The sequence below is a fragment of the Schistocerca americana genome, chromosome 7 (genome assembly GCF_021461395.2).
Source record: "Schistocerca americana isolate TAMUIC-IGC-003095 chromosome 7, iqSchAmer2.1, whole genome shotgun sequence".
NCBI lineage: Eukaryota > Metazoa > Arthropoda > Insecta > Orthoptera > Acrididae > Schistocerca > Schistocerca americana.
This window is the reverse complement of record NC_060125.1, coordinates 619,631,384-619,651,124: the sequence shown is the minus strand read 5'-3', so window position 1 is coordinate 619,651,124 and position 19,741 is coordinate 619,631,384. Positions and strand designations below refer to the sequence as shown.

General features: G+C 43.2%; 1 protein-coding gene across 1 annotated transcript in view; it reads right to left on the bottom strand.

Moving 5' to 3' along the window:
* Positions 1 to 660: 660 nt before the first annotated feature.
* The window catches only part of LOC124622452 (myrosinase 1-like), a 124,156-nt gene continuing 105,075 nt past the window's right edge, over positions 661 to 19,741 (bottom strand). Inside the window, exons 9-11 of the mRNA XM_047148153.1 lie at positions 17,865 to 18,002; positions 13,569 to 13,675; positions 661 to 864 (exon numbers count right to left, since the gene is read on the bottom strand). Coding sequence (XP_047004109.1) covers positions 714 to 864; positions 13,569 to 13,675; positions 17,865 to 18,002 — 396 coding nt within the window. The 3' untranslated portion in view covers positions 661 to 713. The remainder of the gene's footprint in view (positions 865 to 13,568; positions 13,676 to 17,864; positions 18,003 to 19,741) is intronic.

Below are 19,741 nucleotides of genomic sequence, written 5' to 3'. Positions count from 1 at the left end.
TTATTGTTAGTCAGGGTCATTCTTTTGTAGGGATTATTGAAAGTCTGACTGCGTTGCGCTAAAAATATTGTGCGTCAAGTTTAGTGCTGATCAGAATAAGTAAAGAGAGAAATGTCTGAGTACGTTCATTTTTACTCGACTGTCTCTGTATCAAATAACGTAGAAGTTTACCAGCACAGTAATTCATAATATATAAAAAATTCTAAAAACTTTAAAAAGATCAAGAAAATTGTTTTAAATTTTTTGTAATTTTATTTTCGATTATCTGCTTACGATCGCTTTCTCCTATTGTGACAATGTCAGACATATTAAAACGTCTACACAGCCTGACGACATACATAATTTACATAGCTATCTTCTAAGAGCCCAATCTGCTACCAACGGAGCTCTTAAATTGGCTGTTAGAGACGATACTACTCAACTAAGTCACTTGTGCGGCAGATAAGGACGTTCATAGTGCCCGTTATTTACTTATGTCAACATGGTTTTTATAAGTTTATTGCTTCCTTGAAATGTTTATTCTCTGTTCTAGAACTCTTCTAATTGTATCCGGAAATGTTTAGGCGTGCCATGATTACGGTCAATTTTGAGAAACTAATCTGCATGCAGTTCATCTCTGGTACCAAGTCAGCTACCTAGCGGGGCATGAAGAACGAGTGATGATTGTATAACGAAATCTTTATTGAAACAGAAAAACAGGCGGATACAGTATTTTACGAGGGTGGCGTTGTGTTTGCACTCTCGAAGTCGTCCAGAGGTACGGCCTTGTCCTTGTAGATCTGCGCCAGGACGGACACAGATGCCTTCGGCGTTCTGGTTCGCTCGGGGTCGTTGAAGTCGACGGAATACAGTCCAAACTTCGCCCTGTGGAAATGTAACTCCATTTATTTATCGTGTCAAAGTACAGATACAAAAATATAATTGTTGACATAGTTTTACACAAAAGAAGACCAAAAATTAGACACTACAAGTACATTTGGTGTAGCTGTCATAAGGTGTTGCATGGGGCAGGTGGTTGGTGATGAGGAACCCTGAAGGAAATGGCTGTTAGTCTGCTCAACGCCACACTGGCAAGGAACTGTGTCCACAGGAAACCCCAAGTCCGCAGACTGGTCTTGCATCTCGTTGTGTTTGATCGTAATCTGTTGAGAGACCTCCTTGTTGACCACCTCTCCGAATTTCTTCCTTTCGAGCCATCTATTCTCCCAAATACCGACATTTCTCTCGCCATTGCGAGATCCTTGCGGCATGTGGATTCTCGATGAGAGCCTCAGTAGTTGTCAAGAAGCTCTTTCTTGATTTCAGTCTAGGATGTGCTGGCTGACGACCATGTAGTAGATGGGCTTCCTTCGTTGTGGCCTTACTTTTCTCGTATCTCGCAGCTGACTTACGTCTGATTTCATGTGGAGCTATGCCAGCGAGGCAATGGAGTTTCTCCACAGGAGTATGTCTTCAAGATACCCGGGATAATCTACGTTCCTGGCATGACTGGACTTGTACCATATCGAACATGCATATTCAACAGCGGAATAACACAGAGCAAGTGCGCTTGAGCGCACAGTGCACGGATTAGCTTCCCGTGATGTACCTGTCAATTTTCGCACTATGTTATTTTTGGCTGCCACTTTCTGTTTGGTGTTTAGGCAATGCTTTTTATATGTTAGCGCGCGATCCAGAGTTACTCCAAGATATTTGGGAGTAGGATTACGTTCGAGTACGATGCCTCCCCAGGATATATTTAAGGATCTGTTTGCCTGTTTATTCTTCAGGTGGAAAGCGCAGGTATGAGTCTTGGCAGGATTAGGTTTCAAGTAATTCCCATGATAGTAAACAGGGAATTCTTACAAAGATTTTGATAGCATATCTTCTACAGTCTCAAAACAGTCAGCCTGAGTAGTTCAAATGGTTCAAATGGCTCTGAGCACTACAGGACTTAACATCTGAGGTCATCAGTCCCCTAGAACTTAGAACTACTTAAACCTAACTAACCTAAGGACATCACATACGTCCATGCCCGAGGCAGGATTCGAACCTGCGACCGTAGCGGTCTCGCGGTTCCAGACTGAAGCGCCTAGAACCGCACGGCCACTCCGGCCGGCGCCTGAGTAGTGATAGCGCAGTCATCAGCGTAAATAAAGCTTAGAGTTCCTTCACGGATAGGTTGGTCGTTGATATAGATGTTGAATAATAGCCACGCAAGCACGCTGCCTTGTGGTAGCCCATTTTTCTGAGTTCTCCATCTACTTTTCTTACCCTGAAATTCCACAAAAATCTGCGGTTCTGGAGAAGGTTTTTAGTATTGCACGTGAGTGCGAAGTCTTTAGTTATATCATAAACTTTATTCAGAAGGAGCCGATGGTTGATCGTATCGTAAGCCGCGGATAGATCGATAAAGACAGCACCTGTAATGAACCATTTCTCATATCCATCTTCGATATGTTGTGTTAAGTTTAATATTTGAGACGAGCAACTTTTGCCTTGTCTGAAACCCGCTTGCTGTGGTATTAGAAGAGGCTCCACATTTCTAATCATTCTCTGATTACAGAATTGTACACGACTTGTGAAACTGAGAGAATTGGGCGGCCATCCCGATTCATGACTGCTGAATGGGTATCCGCAACTCATAGAGGCTGGCTGCTAGGAGCCAGGCCCAAGGTGCGCAGATGTCGCACAGCGGCATTCCAGCGTTCTTAATAAAAACTAGGTAAGGTGGCTCAGGCGACCATAAAGCCACCCTCATGACAACAGAGTGTTCCCCCAGCTACTGTGACACATTTAAATTTCTGGCTTCTTTATCCTAAATAACAACCATGTATAAATTACTCATAACTTTCATGTGTCCTTGTTACTTGTGAAGAGAATATGCAGGGTGCGAATGTATACGAGGGTTGTCCAGAAAGTAATGGGTCAAATGGCTCTGAGCACTATGGGACGTAACATGACAGGTCATCAGTCCCCTAGAACTTAGAACTACTTAAACCTAACTAACCTAAGGACATCACATACATCCATGCCCGAGGCAGGATTCGAACCTGCGACCGTAGCAGTCCCGCGGTTCCGAACTGAAGCGCCTAGAACCGCACGGCCACCGCGGCCGGCTGTCCAGAAAGTAAGTTCCGATCGGTCGCGAAATGGAAACCACTGGGAAAATCTGGTAAAGTTTTGCACAAATGTGTTCGGCAGTGTCTCTAGTATGCCCGCTGATCGTGTCGCGTCGCTCTTTTCAGTTTTGAGTGAACAGTGAGCACGTAAAGATGCGTAGGGAATGGCGTCTCCCGCCGAGTATGAGACCCTGGTTAGAGATTTCGCCTGTGTCATGCAGCCCACATAACACAACTGTGGAGCAGTTCCTTCTTCGTGGCAATTCTCGACCGCACACTGCAGGGGCAATGAAGACGCTGCTGCAGCGCTTCCGATGAGAAGTGGTTGAACGCCCACAATACAGTCCGTAATTGGCTAGCGCTGAGTCTCATCTCTGCTCACAAGAACCGCTGGCTATGAAGACAAAATTTTTCCGCAGACCAGTGCAGATAACTGGCCGAAAGCACAGGCGGCTGCTTTCTATGACGAGGATATTGGTAAGTTGATACAACACTACGACAAAACTCGAAGTTGGAGCGGCGACTATGTAGAGCAGTAGGTGGAAAGCGTACCTAACTGTTGCAAATGAAACGTTTCTGGTTTTCACTGTGGTTTCCGTTTCGCGTCCGATCGGAACTTACTTTCTGGACAACCCTCGTACTTATTTTGTCTGTGAGCCAGCTTCCTTTGCACAGGTAATCTGTGTATGGCTAGAATCTTTCAGCATGTGTGTCTGAATCTACCGATGAGACAAGCAAAAGTCACTGCAGAACTGAATGTCGCACTCGCGAACCCTGTCAGCACCAAAACAACACGAAGGGAGCTCCATAAGCTGGAAATTGCAGGTCGATGCAAATGATGCAAATGCCCGTAAGAGGAAAAAGTGTTACAAAATCCCGGGTTCGATTCCCGGCGGGGTCAGGGATTTTCTCTGCCTCTTGATGGCTGGGTGTGATGTCCTTAGGTTAGTTAGGTTTAAGTAGTTCTATGTTCTAGGGGACTGATGACCATAGATGTTAAGTCCCATAGTGCTCAGAGCCATTTGAACCATTTTTGTTACAAAAGCCATGAAGCTATGAAGCATTGAAAGGATGTCATTTGGTCGAATGAGTTTTGTTTCACTTTGTTTCCAACTTCTGACCGAGTTTACATCCAAAGAGTGAAAGACAGTGGGTGTTCGGTATTGATTTGGGCCGCCATATCATGGTATTCCATGGGTTCCGTGGTTACTCTGCAAAGTCGCATTACAGTCAAGGATTACGTGATCTTTCTGGCAGATCAGGTTCATCTCATGGCACAATTTGTGTGCCACAGTGGTGGTGCCGTGTTCCTAGACGCCAGGTCCCACGTTCACACAGTTCTCATCGTGCAGGACTGGTTTCGTGAGCACGAGGATGAACTGTGGCAGCTCGCTTTGCCACCACAGTCAGCAGATATCAATATTATTGAGACTTTGTCGTACACTTTGGGAGTGAGTGATCGCTATCCACGTCCGTTACCGGAACTTCCCACTATTTTGAAGGAAGAATAGCATAAGATTCTCATGTTGACCATATACGACCTGTATTCACCGATTCGGTGACGACTGGAAGCTGTTCTGAAAGCCATCGGCTTTGTTACACCGTATTAGGGATGGACATGTGTAGTGTTTGGATGGTTCCCCATTTTTGTCCACCCCCAGTATGTGACATTGTTGTGTGAACCAGCATGGCCGAGCGAACAATATGTGCGTCCTCTCGGGCGCTACTTACATGGGGCCACTGACATCCCGCAGAGCGTTGGATATGGTCCTCGCGAACCAATCAATTCCAGGTTCGTATGGCATCAGTGGGATCCCTATCAATGGTAGCAGCAATATCGTGCAACGATAAACTGCAGTCACACGATCCTACTGTCATAAAATGCCGACATTTTGAAAGCCGTCTGCTGTGGACGAATTTCATGTCACGTACTCACACGCGAGTCGATAAGCACTTCTTTCCCTCGAAGAAACTACATTCAACGTTTCTGTCTGCTAGAGTAGCTTTACCTTTGGCAGGAGACGCCTGGACGTGCCTCTAGCAGTAATCTGAACGTGGACTTCTAGCCAGCCAATCGTGTTGCTTGGCGTTGAGAATTCGGTTTACTGGACAAAGACAGACCCCCCCCCCCTCTTCCGCCTGCTTCCTACTGTGAACATGGCGACTTGTCTAGTGGTATTGAGATGGCACTGAAGCTAAATAGTGCAGCATTTTTGGTGTTTGCTCGGGTTGCATTTGCGTAATTATATGTTACGTGGTTTTTCAGGTTCATTTACGCGAAGCACTTTGTAGCAGTATTTCATGTGAACGGTCCTAGACCGAACGCGCGTCTTGCTCACAACACACAGATATCAGTATCTAATTTCTCTTCGGTCTTCTGAATATACAAGTCACTCATCTCATTATCTTCCTACATGAAGTAATTTTACAGTCGGTTGTGTAAATATGTGGTTATTTTGCTGTCTTTTGTCACTGTGGTTCTCTAAAGATACATGATCTGTTGAAAAACATTTGTATACATTATAAATCAGACTTTATACCGATCTTCTGAACAATGTAACAATTTATATCAAATTTTCATATAATTTGGGTTTCTCATGAAGTTATTTTTCATTACTCTGTTCACTATTCCAAACTCCTAACATACGCTCACTCATATCCTGTTCATGAAAGAACCATGTTCGGGTGCAGCATTGAAAGATGAGAGAACATGCACTGCCTTTAGCAGAGGCAGCATTTCTTATTTTAGATGACTTTTCAGTTACTATGGTAAATGACGGCCGCAGTGGATCTTCAAGACACTAGTTTTGAAGTTACGAAGACGTCTAGACTGTCATTTTCAGTTTGGCAGTTGTTGTAAAATACGGTGCGCAGGTCGATCTGCACAGCACGAGTCATTTCTGGAACGAGGGATTCACGAACACTTAACAGGTTGCGTTAGAGAAGTATTATAGATTATTAGTTGAGTTTATCTTGATTTACCTTATGTGAAACCACCAATTTATTGTGCATTTGCGCTATGATGAAGTTAGGTCACTACAGAATACTCACTAAAAGAAGTCAGACAACGCTTTTTGTTCATTTGTGGGTAGATAAGATGTAAAGGGAAATGTTTAGGCCATTAGAACGGGGTGATAATGTGTAATGTACGGACAGCTCAAGGTTTAAATGTAGTGACAGCTTTCAAGTTCTCCTTCTTACAACAGGCGTAAAACGATCTTCCTACAAACAACTAACAGTGGAATGTGTTTTCTGAATGTGAATAGTGCTGCGTAATCTTTCATTACATACAAGGTGTAGTCCCATCCACTTCGGCTGGCTGCGCTGCAATGCTAATGATTTTGCATATCCAAGCTTGTAGGACACTTCATGGCAGTTTGACTTTGGTTGCATGCCGCCTCCTTAGCGCTGCAGTTTTAATGGTCAGCAGTTTGCTTGATTTTTCGCCGAGATACCGTGGCTGATGTATGCAGGATCTCGTTTCGTCCCACGTAAACTCATTCCAGAACAGAATACTGTACTTCCAGCCTGCAACCGATTGACGGCTTTTGGCAAACGGGGTACACCCTCTTATGGGGTTTCCGATGTGCTCATAACCTGTCATCGGCGTGTATCAATGTGTACGTCGAGTGATCAATCCAGGCGTTGTGTTTCCACGCAGTCCGATTGTGGCGACCCATCGTAAATGGCTAGGACTAAATATGCAAAAATTGATTTCTAATTTTCGAAATAGTTTTAGTATCGATCGTTATTATTAATTGGAATTCACGGTTCTCTAAGAGTTTCATTGTCTACATATTTTTGATTTGTTTAAAGATTAAGCTGCCAATTTTTGAGCAAACTGAGCTGACCGATACTAATATTCTAAATATCTTTTGTAACGTTTAATTTATCAGTTGTGAGTTATTGCACAATATATTACACACAGCCACTCTCATTCTGATCGGTATCACCAACGAACATCTGATACAGTGTTCACCCATTGTATAATCTGTCAGACCGATAACGTGGTCAGGTGCCGACAACACTATTGCACTCTGGTGGGCGTTTTAGCTGTCAAAGAATGTCACTGAAACTCTAAGTCATTTACAGATCCGTAAATGGTATACAGAGTGTTCCAGGAGGAATGGTGAATATTCAGGGACATGACAGGAACGGTCGTATGCTACTAAATATTGGATCTAAAATGCATACCTTAAGAGCTATGGTTACTAGACATCTTCGTTACTGTGCAAAAAAAAAAATCTCATCTACTGCAAGCTCTTTTCTTTCCATATTTTGGCAGAAGGTAATACGCAAGAAACAAGACAAAATTCTCTAGTAAACAAGGACTCTAAAATGCATGCTTTCAGAGCTATTAGCAATAGTTTAGACGAAGAGATGTGTTTCATATTAGCGAAGATGAGAATGCGCTCATAGCTGGTAACCCTAGATTACTAAACCCTCGTGAAATTTCCGATTGCAGTTGGTACCGGTTCGCGGTTCCCGCCAGCCTGCGGCCAGCCTGTTCTCCACTAGTCTGATTCACTATAGTCCCATCCACGAACGATGGCGGTTCGCGCACGTCGAGGCACGAACGGGGATTGCATTGTTGACGATTCCAGTTGCGGTACGCGCATGCGCGTACTTTCCACTTGAAGGAAGCGCGTATCCTGCAAATTACGTCTCTCGCCTACTTATGCAGAATTTATCACTTACCACCGCCACACAATCAACGATGACAACTCGCAACTAATGGAATCGAAATTCGATGAACAACTCGCTACGATCACGTTTAATGCTCGCATTAACTACGGGATTCACAGCAGAGGGCTCAGAACACTACCGAGCGCTCATTGGCTCTCGGAGAATACGTGACGTAGGTGCGAAGAATAAGCCTATACTCGACCGCCATCGTTCGCGACTTTAACTATAGTACCTGGTATGGTTTTATCTTTTTTTGTCTTTTCTGTATTCTTCCTTTCCCCCCATAGCACGGTATTTTAATGGGTTATTTATATTCCTTTTTAGGTTCCCGCTATTGCGCCCCCCCCCCCCCCCCTTCTACATTGGTTAATCGTCAGCTCCGACATTATATTTAGAATGGAGTGACATGCTAGGAATCGGAGGAAAAGTTTAATATTAGCTGTACTCCAGTCTCATGTTGCAATTGTAAGTACTGATCATTGACACATTTTACATTACTTGCATTCAGCCAGTTTTGGCAATGATCTGCCGTTCTTTTTGCCAAAGATTTTTACTTCTTGGTACTATTTCACAGTTTCTTTCTATTCAGGACTTTACCTGATGATGTAACTAACATTACCAAACCCGTCGCGCTTTTTAAGTAAAGTACCCATACAGCTTCAGCGGTATTTTTTTACGATATAAATTATGGCTTCATGTGAATAAAATATGGAGTAGTAAAGTTTACATTGGTTTAGTACCAATGTAACATTTCCCTCATTTTTGTGTTCTAAGGCTATTGGGAAAGTGTTATTAAGGAAGCTGTTGAAATCAAACTATCAAGCAACCTTATTAACAGAGATGGTGGATTTTGTTTAAATGCTGCTTGGAATCCGGCTCTGTCTCTCATCAAAAAACAGAGGGACAGAATTAGTGCTACCTCACCTGTTGATTAGTCACTATCGATATCTCTGGTGTTGGTCATTTTTGTTTGTGTTGACACTTGTTCTGTGTGTGGTATCTTCCTTGTTTCTCCTCTGTGAAACGAGGTATTAAATTTCCTTGCACATTTCTTCTTCCTTGCATTTGTGCCTTGAGAATGGCAGGGTGTGCTCCTGTCGAAATATCGGCGGTGGTCGACGACGTCACCCGGCAGCAAACCCGTAAGTTGTTCTAACATGTTGCCAACAACGTTTGTAATGTCTGTATCAAAATTCTATTGTGTCAACGATCGCTTAGATATATAAAAATATTCACATTACCAGTTTCGTCAATTAGTTGCCATATTCAGATATACTTATCCACTAAAAAACTTCGAACAGATAATCAAAAATAGTTAGGCATTTTGATAATTGAAGTTATTTTACATTTTTGCAGATGATGCTGTAGTATATCGAGAGGTTGTAACAATGGAAAATTGTACTGAAATGCAGGAGGATCTGCAACGAATTGACGCATGGTGCAGGGAATGGCAATTGAATCTCAATGTAGACAAGTGTAATGTGCTGCGAATACAAAGAAAGAAAGATCCTTTATCATTTAGCTACAATATAGCAGGTCAGCAACTGGAAGCTGTTAATTCCATAAATTATCTAGGAGTAGGCATTAGGAGCGATCTAAAATGGAATGACCATATAAAATTAATCGTCGGTAAAGCAGGTGCCAGACAGAGATTCATTGGAAGAATCCTAAGGAAATGCAGTCCGAAAACAAAGGAAGTTGGTTACAGTACACTTGTTCGCCCACTGCTTGAATACTGCTAACCGGTATGGGATCCGTACCAGATAGAAGAGATAGAGAAGATCCAACAGAGAGCAGCGCGCTTCGTTAGATGATCATTTAGTAATCGCGAAAGCGTTACGGAGATGATAGATAGACTCCAGTGGAAGACTCTGCAAGAGAGACGCTTAGTAGCTCGGTACGGGTTTTTGTTGAAGTTTCGAGAACATACCTTCATAGAGGAGTCAAAAATGGTTCAAATGGCTCTGAGCACTATGGGACTTCTGAGGTCATCAGTCCCCTAGAACTTAGAACTACTTAAACCTAACTTACCTAGGGACATCACACACATCCATGCCCGAGGCAGGATTCGAACCTGCGACCGTAGCGGTCGCGCGGTTCCAGACTGTAGGGCCTAGAAGCGCTCGGCCACCACGGCCGACCACCGAGGAGTCAAGCAGTATATTGCTCCCTCCTACGTATATCTCGCGAAGGAGACCATGAGGATAAAATCAGAGAGATTAGAGCCCATATAGAGGCATACCGACAATCTTTCTTTTCACGAACAATACGAGACTGGAATAGAAGGCAGAACCGATAGATGTACTCAAGGTACCATCCGCCACACACCATCAGGTGGCTTGCGGAGTATAGATGTAAATGTAGACGTAGATATATATGACAGTTACATGAAATTAGACTATACAGAATGTTAGGGGCATAAGTGCAAGTGCTGTGATCATTGCTGCCTTAATGTGTACCCAGTTCAGTGTGTTAGTTGCTTTTTATCGGCGCCTAACAGTCTTTGCGCAAACACATCTCGTTATTTACTCCCTGATTTTTTATGCATGGTCGTAATTGTACCACTAACTGGACTACGCCTGTCAATATAGACTAACCATTTTGCGTCTACCCGTTCACTCGTCAACACCTGAACTACCGCTCAGGGAAAAATAAGCATTAATGACTTGACCTTGCCACACATACTAGGAGGTAATAAGCAATCTAAAAATACACTACTTGTAATAGCTATAATTATTAGTGTGCGAATGAAGTAAATACTGATGTAATGCTGTTCAGTACGTAATCCTCTGTCACCAATAAACATATCTGCACATCTACTCCTAACACCTTGTATAGTCTGAATTGTAGTAAACATTACATGGTCTAAGTCCTTGGTGTTTCTGGCTACATGTGACATTTTAATGTGGTAATGTTGTTATTCTCGAAAGCACTTTCACGTCATGCACCTTATAGAGGGTGACAATTATTGAACTATACGAAAAAAGAAACGTAAATTCATTACAAACTACGGCGTGCACACACTTTATTCAACACGTAAACGTCACTACAGATATTCTGGTTTAGTTTATGACATGTTCGATATGCCTGCCATCATTGGAGAGGTTGTGGAGCAGACGAATAGCGAAATTATGCATGACCGCTGAAGTGTCGAAACTTCGGTGCTGTCGATGACCTCCAGAATTGCTGTTTTCGGCTCAGAAATGGTTTTCGGGGTTATTGATGTATACCTTGCCTTTAATATAGCCCCACAAAAAGGAGGCAGACGTGTTCAGACCCGGAGAACATGGCGGCCAATCGAGGCCCATGCCTGTGGTCTCTGGGTACTCCAGAGCCAGAATGCGGTCCCCAGAGTGCTCCTCCACATCAAACACTCTCCTGCTTCTATGGCGTCGAGCTCCGTCTTGTCTGAACCACATCTTGTCGAAATCAGGGTCACTTTGGATGCTGGGGATGAAATCATCTTCCAAAATCTTCACTTACCGTTCAGTAGTCTCAGGGCCATCAAATAATATCGCACTGATTATTCCGTGACTGGACACTGCACACCATATAGTCACCCGTTGTGAGTGAAGAGAGTTCTCGATCGCGAAATGCGGATTCTCGGTCCCTCAAATGGGCCAGTTTTGCTTATTGACGGAGCCATCCAAATGAAAGTGGGCTTCGTCACTAAACCAAACCATACAGCGGATACTAATTCCCATCATGCCCCGCGGTTTCAATGTCCTAACGAAAACCGTTCAGAAGTTACGACGATTTTATTTCTTATAGTTCAATAATTGTCACACTGTATTTTAGAAAATGACCGTTGACGACAATGCTGTGCACAAATATGCATGGCGCGCAATTTTTTTTTTTTTTTTTAAGAAATGACAACGATGTGTCCATATGTGTTACTATACAGGCAACTGAGAATGGATGAATGGATAGTGTCAGAAACTAGTTGAACAAACGAAATATTTTAAAACACAGACTGGTGGAATAATGTATTTCTCAAATTTATTGGGGCTGTGGACTCCACCCACAAGAAAACGGCCGATATACACTGGTGTCCAAAATAAAATTAACAAACTGACATTTCCCCATCCTGTGGATAATTCACGATATAATCATACGAACTGTCAACAGATCGTTACAATCGAGTTCTGCGCGGAATATGGCATTCCCGTCAACGGACAACCACGCCAGCAATGACGTCACGGCACCTATCAAACAGGGCGGTGTTTGCCGGGTAGTCCCACATCCACAGTCGCTGTGTATACAGTCGCTGTGTACACAGTCACAGACGGTGCACTATGGCACGGAGAAAACGCATACAGACTCTCTGCTGTGGAGGGCTATAGGAAGAATGGAAGCAAGAGAGTCGCAAACTGATGTGACACGGTGGCTTAATGTGAATCGTTATGTTGCTTCTCGGATGAGGCGAATGTTTATAGCGACTGAGCCCAGAACAGGACCGACCACGTGTGACAGCAGAGAGAGAGGACCGTTATTTGGCTGTAAGGGCACGGCGGTTCCGCCTTACTACTGCACTGCAAGTGGCATCTGACTTCGCAACATTCCCTGGACGTGTTGTATAGAGGCAACCGGTGTGCAGAAGGCTTCAGCAGAGAGTGGTCTTTATCGTTGGAGACTTTCTGTCTCTTTACCTCTGACGTGTCTTCACAGAAGGGAACGCCTGGAGGGAGGCGTCAACGTGACACCTGGACGGTCGAACGGTGGGCCAATGTTCTTCTCACAGATGAGTGCCGATTTCGTCTGGACAATGATTCTCGACGGATTCGCATTTGGTAGGAACGTGGAACACGATTTAGGAACCAAAACATTTCAGAAAGAGACCGATATCGAGGAGGGTACCTAATGGTGTGGGCAGGGATTATGCTGACCACTCTAACACCTCTTCATGAAATTGTATGGATGAATCGGCAAGGTTTAACTGTTGTCAGGTACCGTGGCGAGATCTTGCGACCTCGTGTGCTGTTGTTGCGAGGTGCTGTGGGCCCAGATTTCGAATTGATGGACGATAATGCTCGACCTCATATAGCACAGGTGGTTGCTGTTCTTTTGGAAACGCAAGATACTGTATGCATGGTTTGGCCTGCTCGCTCCCCCCGATTTGAATCCCATAGAGCATTTCTGGGATGCTCTAGGCAGACTGGTTGCATTACGTCAGCAACCACCAACCACTCTCCAAGACTTGCGAGCAGCTCTGCAGGAATAATGGGCATTATTAGCTCAACATGAGACTGATGAGATCATTCACATGTCCTGTCATTGTCCGGCCTGTATTGCTGCTAGAGGTGGTCACACCTCATACTGGTCTCATTAACCAGCTGTCAGAATGTGTGTGCAAATCCGTTGTTGGAAAAGCCAAGAACATTTTTGTCTACCGTTATGCATGTTGCAGTTGATTACGTTCTGTATACTTTACGTTGTTTCTATTTCTGTATTACCTGTTTGTATTGTTATGTGGCAAAATAAACGCAACCTTTCAAAATTTCCGTTTTTTGTTTTAATTTTGGACACCAGTATATTTGTTTATCTATACAAAACCTTTTTAGTGGATGAAGCACACCTGAAATAACTATTTGTCGAAGCCGGTAATATGAGTAGTTTTTATACATCTAAGCAATCGTTAATGGAATAAACTTTTTATACAAAGAATGTTTTTTGTCGGTCAGTGTAGCTCACATTTGGGTAAACAGTCTGTGCACTTTTCAAATATAGGATATCCAACAGTGAATGCGATAGGAAAGAGAATGTGACTGATGCAGTACTCACGTGTAGCCGCTCGTCCACTCCAGGCTGTCCAAGAGGGACCAGGCGGTGTAGCCAATCACTGGCACGCCATCTTCGTTGATGGCTCTCAGGATAGCAGAAAGGTAGCCCTGTAAGCAAACACAGTTCTCAACAACACAACGAGAAAGCCATAGGGCTGATGGTGAACGGTTTCTGCAGGTGTCATACGTGGCCCTGAAAGCCACAGAGCAAGATAATCTGCTACATTCAGTATATCTTTACTTCAGAAAAGTATTTTCTTGATACCACGCCAAAGTTTACTAATGAAATTACGATGTTTTTGAGTTAGAGGGGGGGGGGCGGAGGGAAGAGGGGAAGGCATCAGTCACCTGATGGGTTTGATGCGCCGTCGTGACTCCCTCTCCTGTGCCAACCTCTTCATCTAAGAGTGGTACTTGCACCCAACGTCTTCAATCAGTTGTTTATGTATTCCAGCGTCTGTCTTCGCACACAATTTTTACCCTTTACGGTTTCCTCAAGTACAATGGTAGATATTCCCTGATGTCTTAAAACATGTCTTACCATCCTGCCCCTTCCTGTTGATGTTTTCCACACATTCCTATTCTGTCGATTCTGGGGTGAGCCTCCTCACTTTTTATCTCACCATTTCATCTAATCAGTCCACCCCTTAGCTGAGTAGTCAGCGTGTCCGAATGCCTTGTAGCATGCCCCAGTTTGATTCTCGACGTAGTCGGAGATTTCCTCCGCTCAGGAACAAGGTGTTGTGTTGTCCTCATTGTCATTTCATCACCATCGACACGCAAATCGCCCAGCGCGACATCAACTGAAAAGACCTCTCCAACTCGGCGGCCGAACTTCCCCAAGTGGGAACTCCAGGCCATCAGCGCCATACAATTATTTCTTTTCTTTTTTCCATTTCACCTAACCTCAACAGCAAAACTTATCACTGATCTTCTTTCACCACGAATTTTAATTGCCTTTTTCCGTTATTGCATATTCAACGTAGAGATTAGACAGTAGGGGCGAAAGAATTCATCCCTGCCTTACACACATTTTAATCCAAGCACTTCGTTCCTGTATTGCATTGATCCTTGTTGGTCCTTATACACATTCTTTATTACCTGTCCTTCCCTATAGCGTCCTATTTTATTCAGAATTCGCACCATTTTGCACCATTTTACATAGCCGAAAGCTTTTTCTGGGTCGACAAATCACAAGAACGTGTCTTGATTTTTCTAAAGCTTTGTTTCTATTATCTAGCCAAAGTCAGAACTGCGCCTAGGGGCCTTTACCTTTCCTAAGGTCAAACTGATCGACATCCAACAGACCCTCAACTTTCTTTTCAATAGTTCTGTATATTATTCCGGAAAGCAACTAGGATGCATGAGCTGTTAAGATGATTGTGTGATAGTACTCGCATTCATCTGCCCTTGTTATCTTCGGAATTGTGCGGATGATACTTTTCCAAAAAGTCTGACGGTAGACTCCCAAAGATTCTACACATCAACTTGAGTAGGTGTTTCGTTGTTATTTCCCACAGTGATTTCAAAAACACCGAAAGAGTGTTATCTATGTGTTCTGGCTTGTTTTATCGCAAGTCTTCCAATGCTCTACCAAACGCTGACTGTAATACCTGGATCCCCTACGCCTTTCAAACCAACTTCCAGTTGTTTTTCTATCACGAGAACAGACAATTCCTATGTCTCGTAGAAGCCTTTCATTTAGTCTTTCCACCTATCAGCTCTTTCCGTTACGTTGAATAGTGTCTCTCCGGCAGTCTTGCTTCCAATGCCATAGAAGATTGTTTCGATTTTTTTGTATGTTGAATCGTCCCTTGCAACTAACGTTTCTTTTTCAATTTCTGCACATTCTTCCTGCAGCTATTTCATCTTAGCATTCCTTCACTTTTTATTTATTTCATTCCCATATTTTTTATATTGGTGTAGTCCTGCTTTTTTAAATTCTTTCTTTTGTCGATCAGTTGGAGTATTTCTTCCTTCTGTCAGGCAATATTTCTTCGCAGATACCTTCATTGTACTTTTATTTGTCTGTCCAATTTCTGTGACTATTTTTTTTTTTAAGATGTCGATTCGTATTCAACTGAATAGTCTTCTGCTGTAATCATCATAGCAGTATCTAGAGCCTTAACGGACTTCAAACGAACATCATTTCTTACTAATTCCGCATCTCATGCCTTTTCCTATTGATTGAGGCTGACGATTCTCTCTAACTTTAACCTACTGTTTATAATTACTAATTTATGTCTATATCTGCTCCGGGGTACCCCTTGTAATTCAGTATCTGATTTCGGAACTTCTTGCTCAACATAACTTATCACACCATAGCATCAGGAAACACTCATACGGAAATAATTCAGAGAGATAGTCAAATAACATCTATGATTTATCGATCTTAGCGAAGATGTGTTATTGTTTTTCACAAGCAAGCATTTTCGAATTTAAGCATTTAAAGAACGTGATTTGAACGATTTACAAATGGTTCTGTCTCGATAAAAGTGTCTGCATCACGCTTAGAAGATATAAATAACAAATTTACACTCTGTGGAGGCAAGAAACGTAACTAGAGGATTAATAGGCGGTGAGACGACAACATTATGCATGATAAACCAGTCACTTCAAGAAAATATTTTGTCACTGTTGTATAGAGATTAAAATGTCACGGTAATAAAAATTCATACTGATTTAAGTCTTTATAACAGATGACAAACCTTTTAGCCAACGACATGTTATCGAATAGTGGACTCTGGTGTTGAATATTGTCAATAGCTATTGTTCCCAACTTAAGGGAAGAAACAGAGTTGGGTCACCGCAAAATGGAAGGATGTGGACGCAGGAAGAAATGGAACGGCACTCTTGGGGAATTAAGTAAGTCTGGAAGCAACGAAAACTAAAGACAAAGAAACAAAATCAAAGTTTATTTATCATACTCTCGAAAAGTGTTATTCGAATAAATACAGGGTGCGGCAGTCAAACAAGCATTTTTTAAATAGTGTGAAATAAACACGGATGCAGATATCAAAATTTTTATTCATACAATCTTATTCTACGTTAAAAAGCATTTAAGAAACATCAACACATTTTTTTTTCACTGTTTGAAAATAACATCAGCAAGACGGCGTCCTTCTCGATCACGGCATTCTGGCAGGCGATTTACGAAGCTGTCCCATCACATGATGGAACATAACCTGAGGAATTCTCTCGATTTCCAGCATTAATAATATGTTAAATGAGGTCATTCTTCGTACACATTGCTCTTAAGGTAACGCCATAAGTAAAATATCACAAGGCTCACACAGGCTGTGTGACTTGTTGCTCCATCTGCGGCATAGCTGCAAATTGACGAAGCTGAGGTATGAAGAATGTCCTTAACATTACTGAATAGCGTTCAGCATTCACGGTAACAGATTGCCCTCTTTCGTTCTCAAAAAACAAGGGCCTATTATTTCCAATGAGGACATTGCACATCAAACTGTTACCTTGGTTGAGTGCAGGGGTTTTTCATGGAGATGGTGAGTGTTCTCATCACTCCAGTATCTAAAGTTCTGTTTGTTCACATATCCATTGGGGTGCAAATTTGCCTCGTCACTCATCCAGAGATTGTGAACAAGCTCCTAGTTTTCTTCAATCATTTGCAAAAGACTTTCACAGAAATGCTGTCAGACTACGAAGTCATTATTATTCAAAGTGTTAACCACTTGGATTTTGAATGGGTGGTGATGAACGTCTAACCTCAAAATCCTTCGGTCAGTCCCTTCAGAAATTCCAAGCGCAATATTCTATGCGCTGATCTCCGGGGGATTCTTCCCACAGCAATTCTTACACGTTCCACATTCTCTGGAGTACGCGCTGTCTTCGCTTTGCCATCTCTTTTCCTTGTTCTTTCACCTACGTTTTCAAAGTTTTCGAGCCGAGTTATTATTGAGTTAACCGAAGGCACAGGTCTATTACGATTAATTTGAAAATGCGCCCAGAAACGACGCTCAGCGGCTACACAGCTGCCGCTTTGGTAGGGCGCTTTCACTGCAAACGACCGTTGTTGCTTAGTGCACTGCTCCATGGCTACTGAAATGCTTTGTGTTGGGGAACGCAGTGGTGACCTTGGTTACTCGCCGCCCCCCCCCCCCCCCCAGTACTTCCAAAGCTTCCGCGCACTAAGAATAAATGCTGGTTTGATTGCAGCACCCTGTAAATCACAGCTTCAGAGCCTAGATGTTTTCCGTGGTTAGTACTGACGTCTTTTCTTATCGTCTATTTGGATGAAGGAAATAAAAATTGCAGCGTCACCGCTGACACTCACGTTGTAGTAGTGGATGCGGCCCGTGTCGTTAAGAACTCCTGGCGGGTCCAACCACCCGTTTTCAGTGATGAAAAACGGGTATCCGGGGTAAGACCCGTGCAGCCAGTTGAGGAGTTTTCGCAGACCCCACGGCACTTCCTGCAACCAATGACAAGCAGCAAAAGCCGGTTTTTTGATGAGGCACAGCAGCATTCAGATATAACTACGTCCGGTAAACAGTCACTCCAAAATTTGGAGCTCGGTAGCTCAAGCAGCAGCCAGTGCAGAATTTAAGTGTACTTACCGTAATATTAATACTTGAACACGAAAATTGAAGTGCCGATTTTTAATATTAATTGTACAGGGAGGCCAACGATCCTTATATAATTCGAAAGGTACTTTGCCATAGACGTGCACAAAGAAAAAATAAAGTGCGCATATAGCCGTTAAGAGCAGTAAAAGGAAGTAGAAGCTTTCACGTTCATACCACTGATGTCACGTTCTCTACCATGCATTAAAATCTTCAATACCAGAACATCGAAGATTGAAGAACAACCAACCTGTGGCTGCGCGCCTATCAGAAAAGACACACGAAACTCACAACATTTCCTGAAATCGCATTCTAGGGGCTATTATGTTTACAAAGTTCATTTACACTAAAACATGCTTACCGGGCAGCTACAATGCGACAACTGCCAGGTCAAAGATGTAAGCAGTGAAAAATCAACATTTGGTAGTAAGGAAGTAAGTGTGCAACGTTGTACAGGGTTATTACAAATGACTGAAGCGATTTCACAGCTCTACAATAACTTTATTATTTGAGATATTTTCACAATGCTTTGCACACACATACAAAAACTCAAAAAGTAGTGATTCGGCAAACATCAAGCCGATAATCAAGTTCCTCCCACACTCGGCGCGGCATGTCCCCATCAATGAGTTCGAAAGCATCGTTGATGCGAGCTCGCAGTTCTGGCACGTTTCTTGGTAGAGGAGGTTTAAACACTGAATCTTTCACATAACCCCACAGAAAGAAATCGCATGGGGTTAAGTCGGGAGAGCGTGGAGGCCATGACATGAATTGCTGATCATGATCTCCACCACAACCGATCCATCGGTTTTCCAATCTCCTGTTTAAGAAATGCCAAACATCATGATGGAAGAGTGGTGGAGCACCATCCTGTTGAAAGATGAAGTCGGCGCTGTCGGTCTCCAGTTGTGGCATGAGCCAATTTTCCAGCATGTCCAGATACGCGTGTCCTGTAACGTTTTTTTCGCAGAAGAAAAAAGGGGCCGTAAACTTTAAACCGTGAGATTGCACAAAACACGTTAACTTTTGGTGAATTGCGAATTTGCTGCACGAATGCGTGAGGATTCTCTACCGCCCATATTCGCACATTGTGTCTGTTCACTTCACCATTAAGAAAAAATGTTGCTTCATCACTGAAAACAAGTTTCGCACTGAACGCATCCTCTTCCATGAGCTGTTGCAACCGCGCCGAAAATTCAAAGCGTTTGACTTTGTCATCGGGTGTCAGGGCTTGTAGCAATTGTAAACAGTAAGGCTTCTGCTTTAGCCTTTTCCGTAAGATTTTCCAAACCATCGGCTGTGGTACGTTTAGCTCCATGCTTGCTTTATTCGTCGACTTCCGCGGGCTACGCGTGAAACTTGCCCGCACGCGTTCAACCGTTTCTTCGCTCACCGCAGGCCGACCCGTTGATTTCCCCTTACAGAGGCATCCAGAAGCTTTAAACTGCGCATACCATCGCCGAATGGAGTTAGCAGTTGGTGGATCTTTGTTGAACTTCGTCCTGAAGTGTCGTTGCACTGTTATGACTGACTGATGTGAGTGCGTTTCAAGCACGACATACGCTTTCTCGGCTCCTGTCGCCATTTT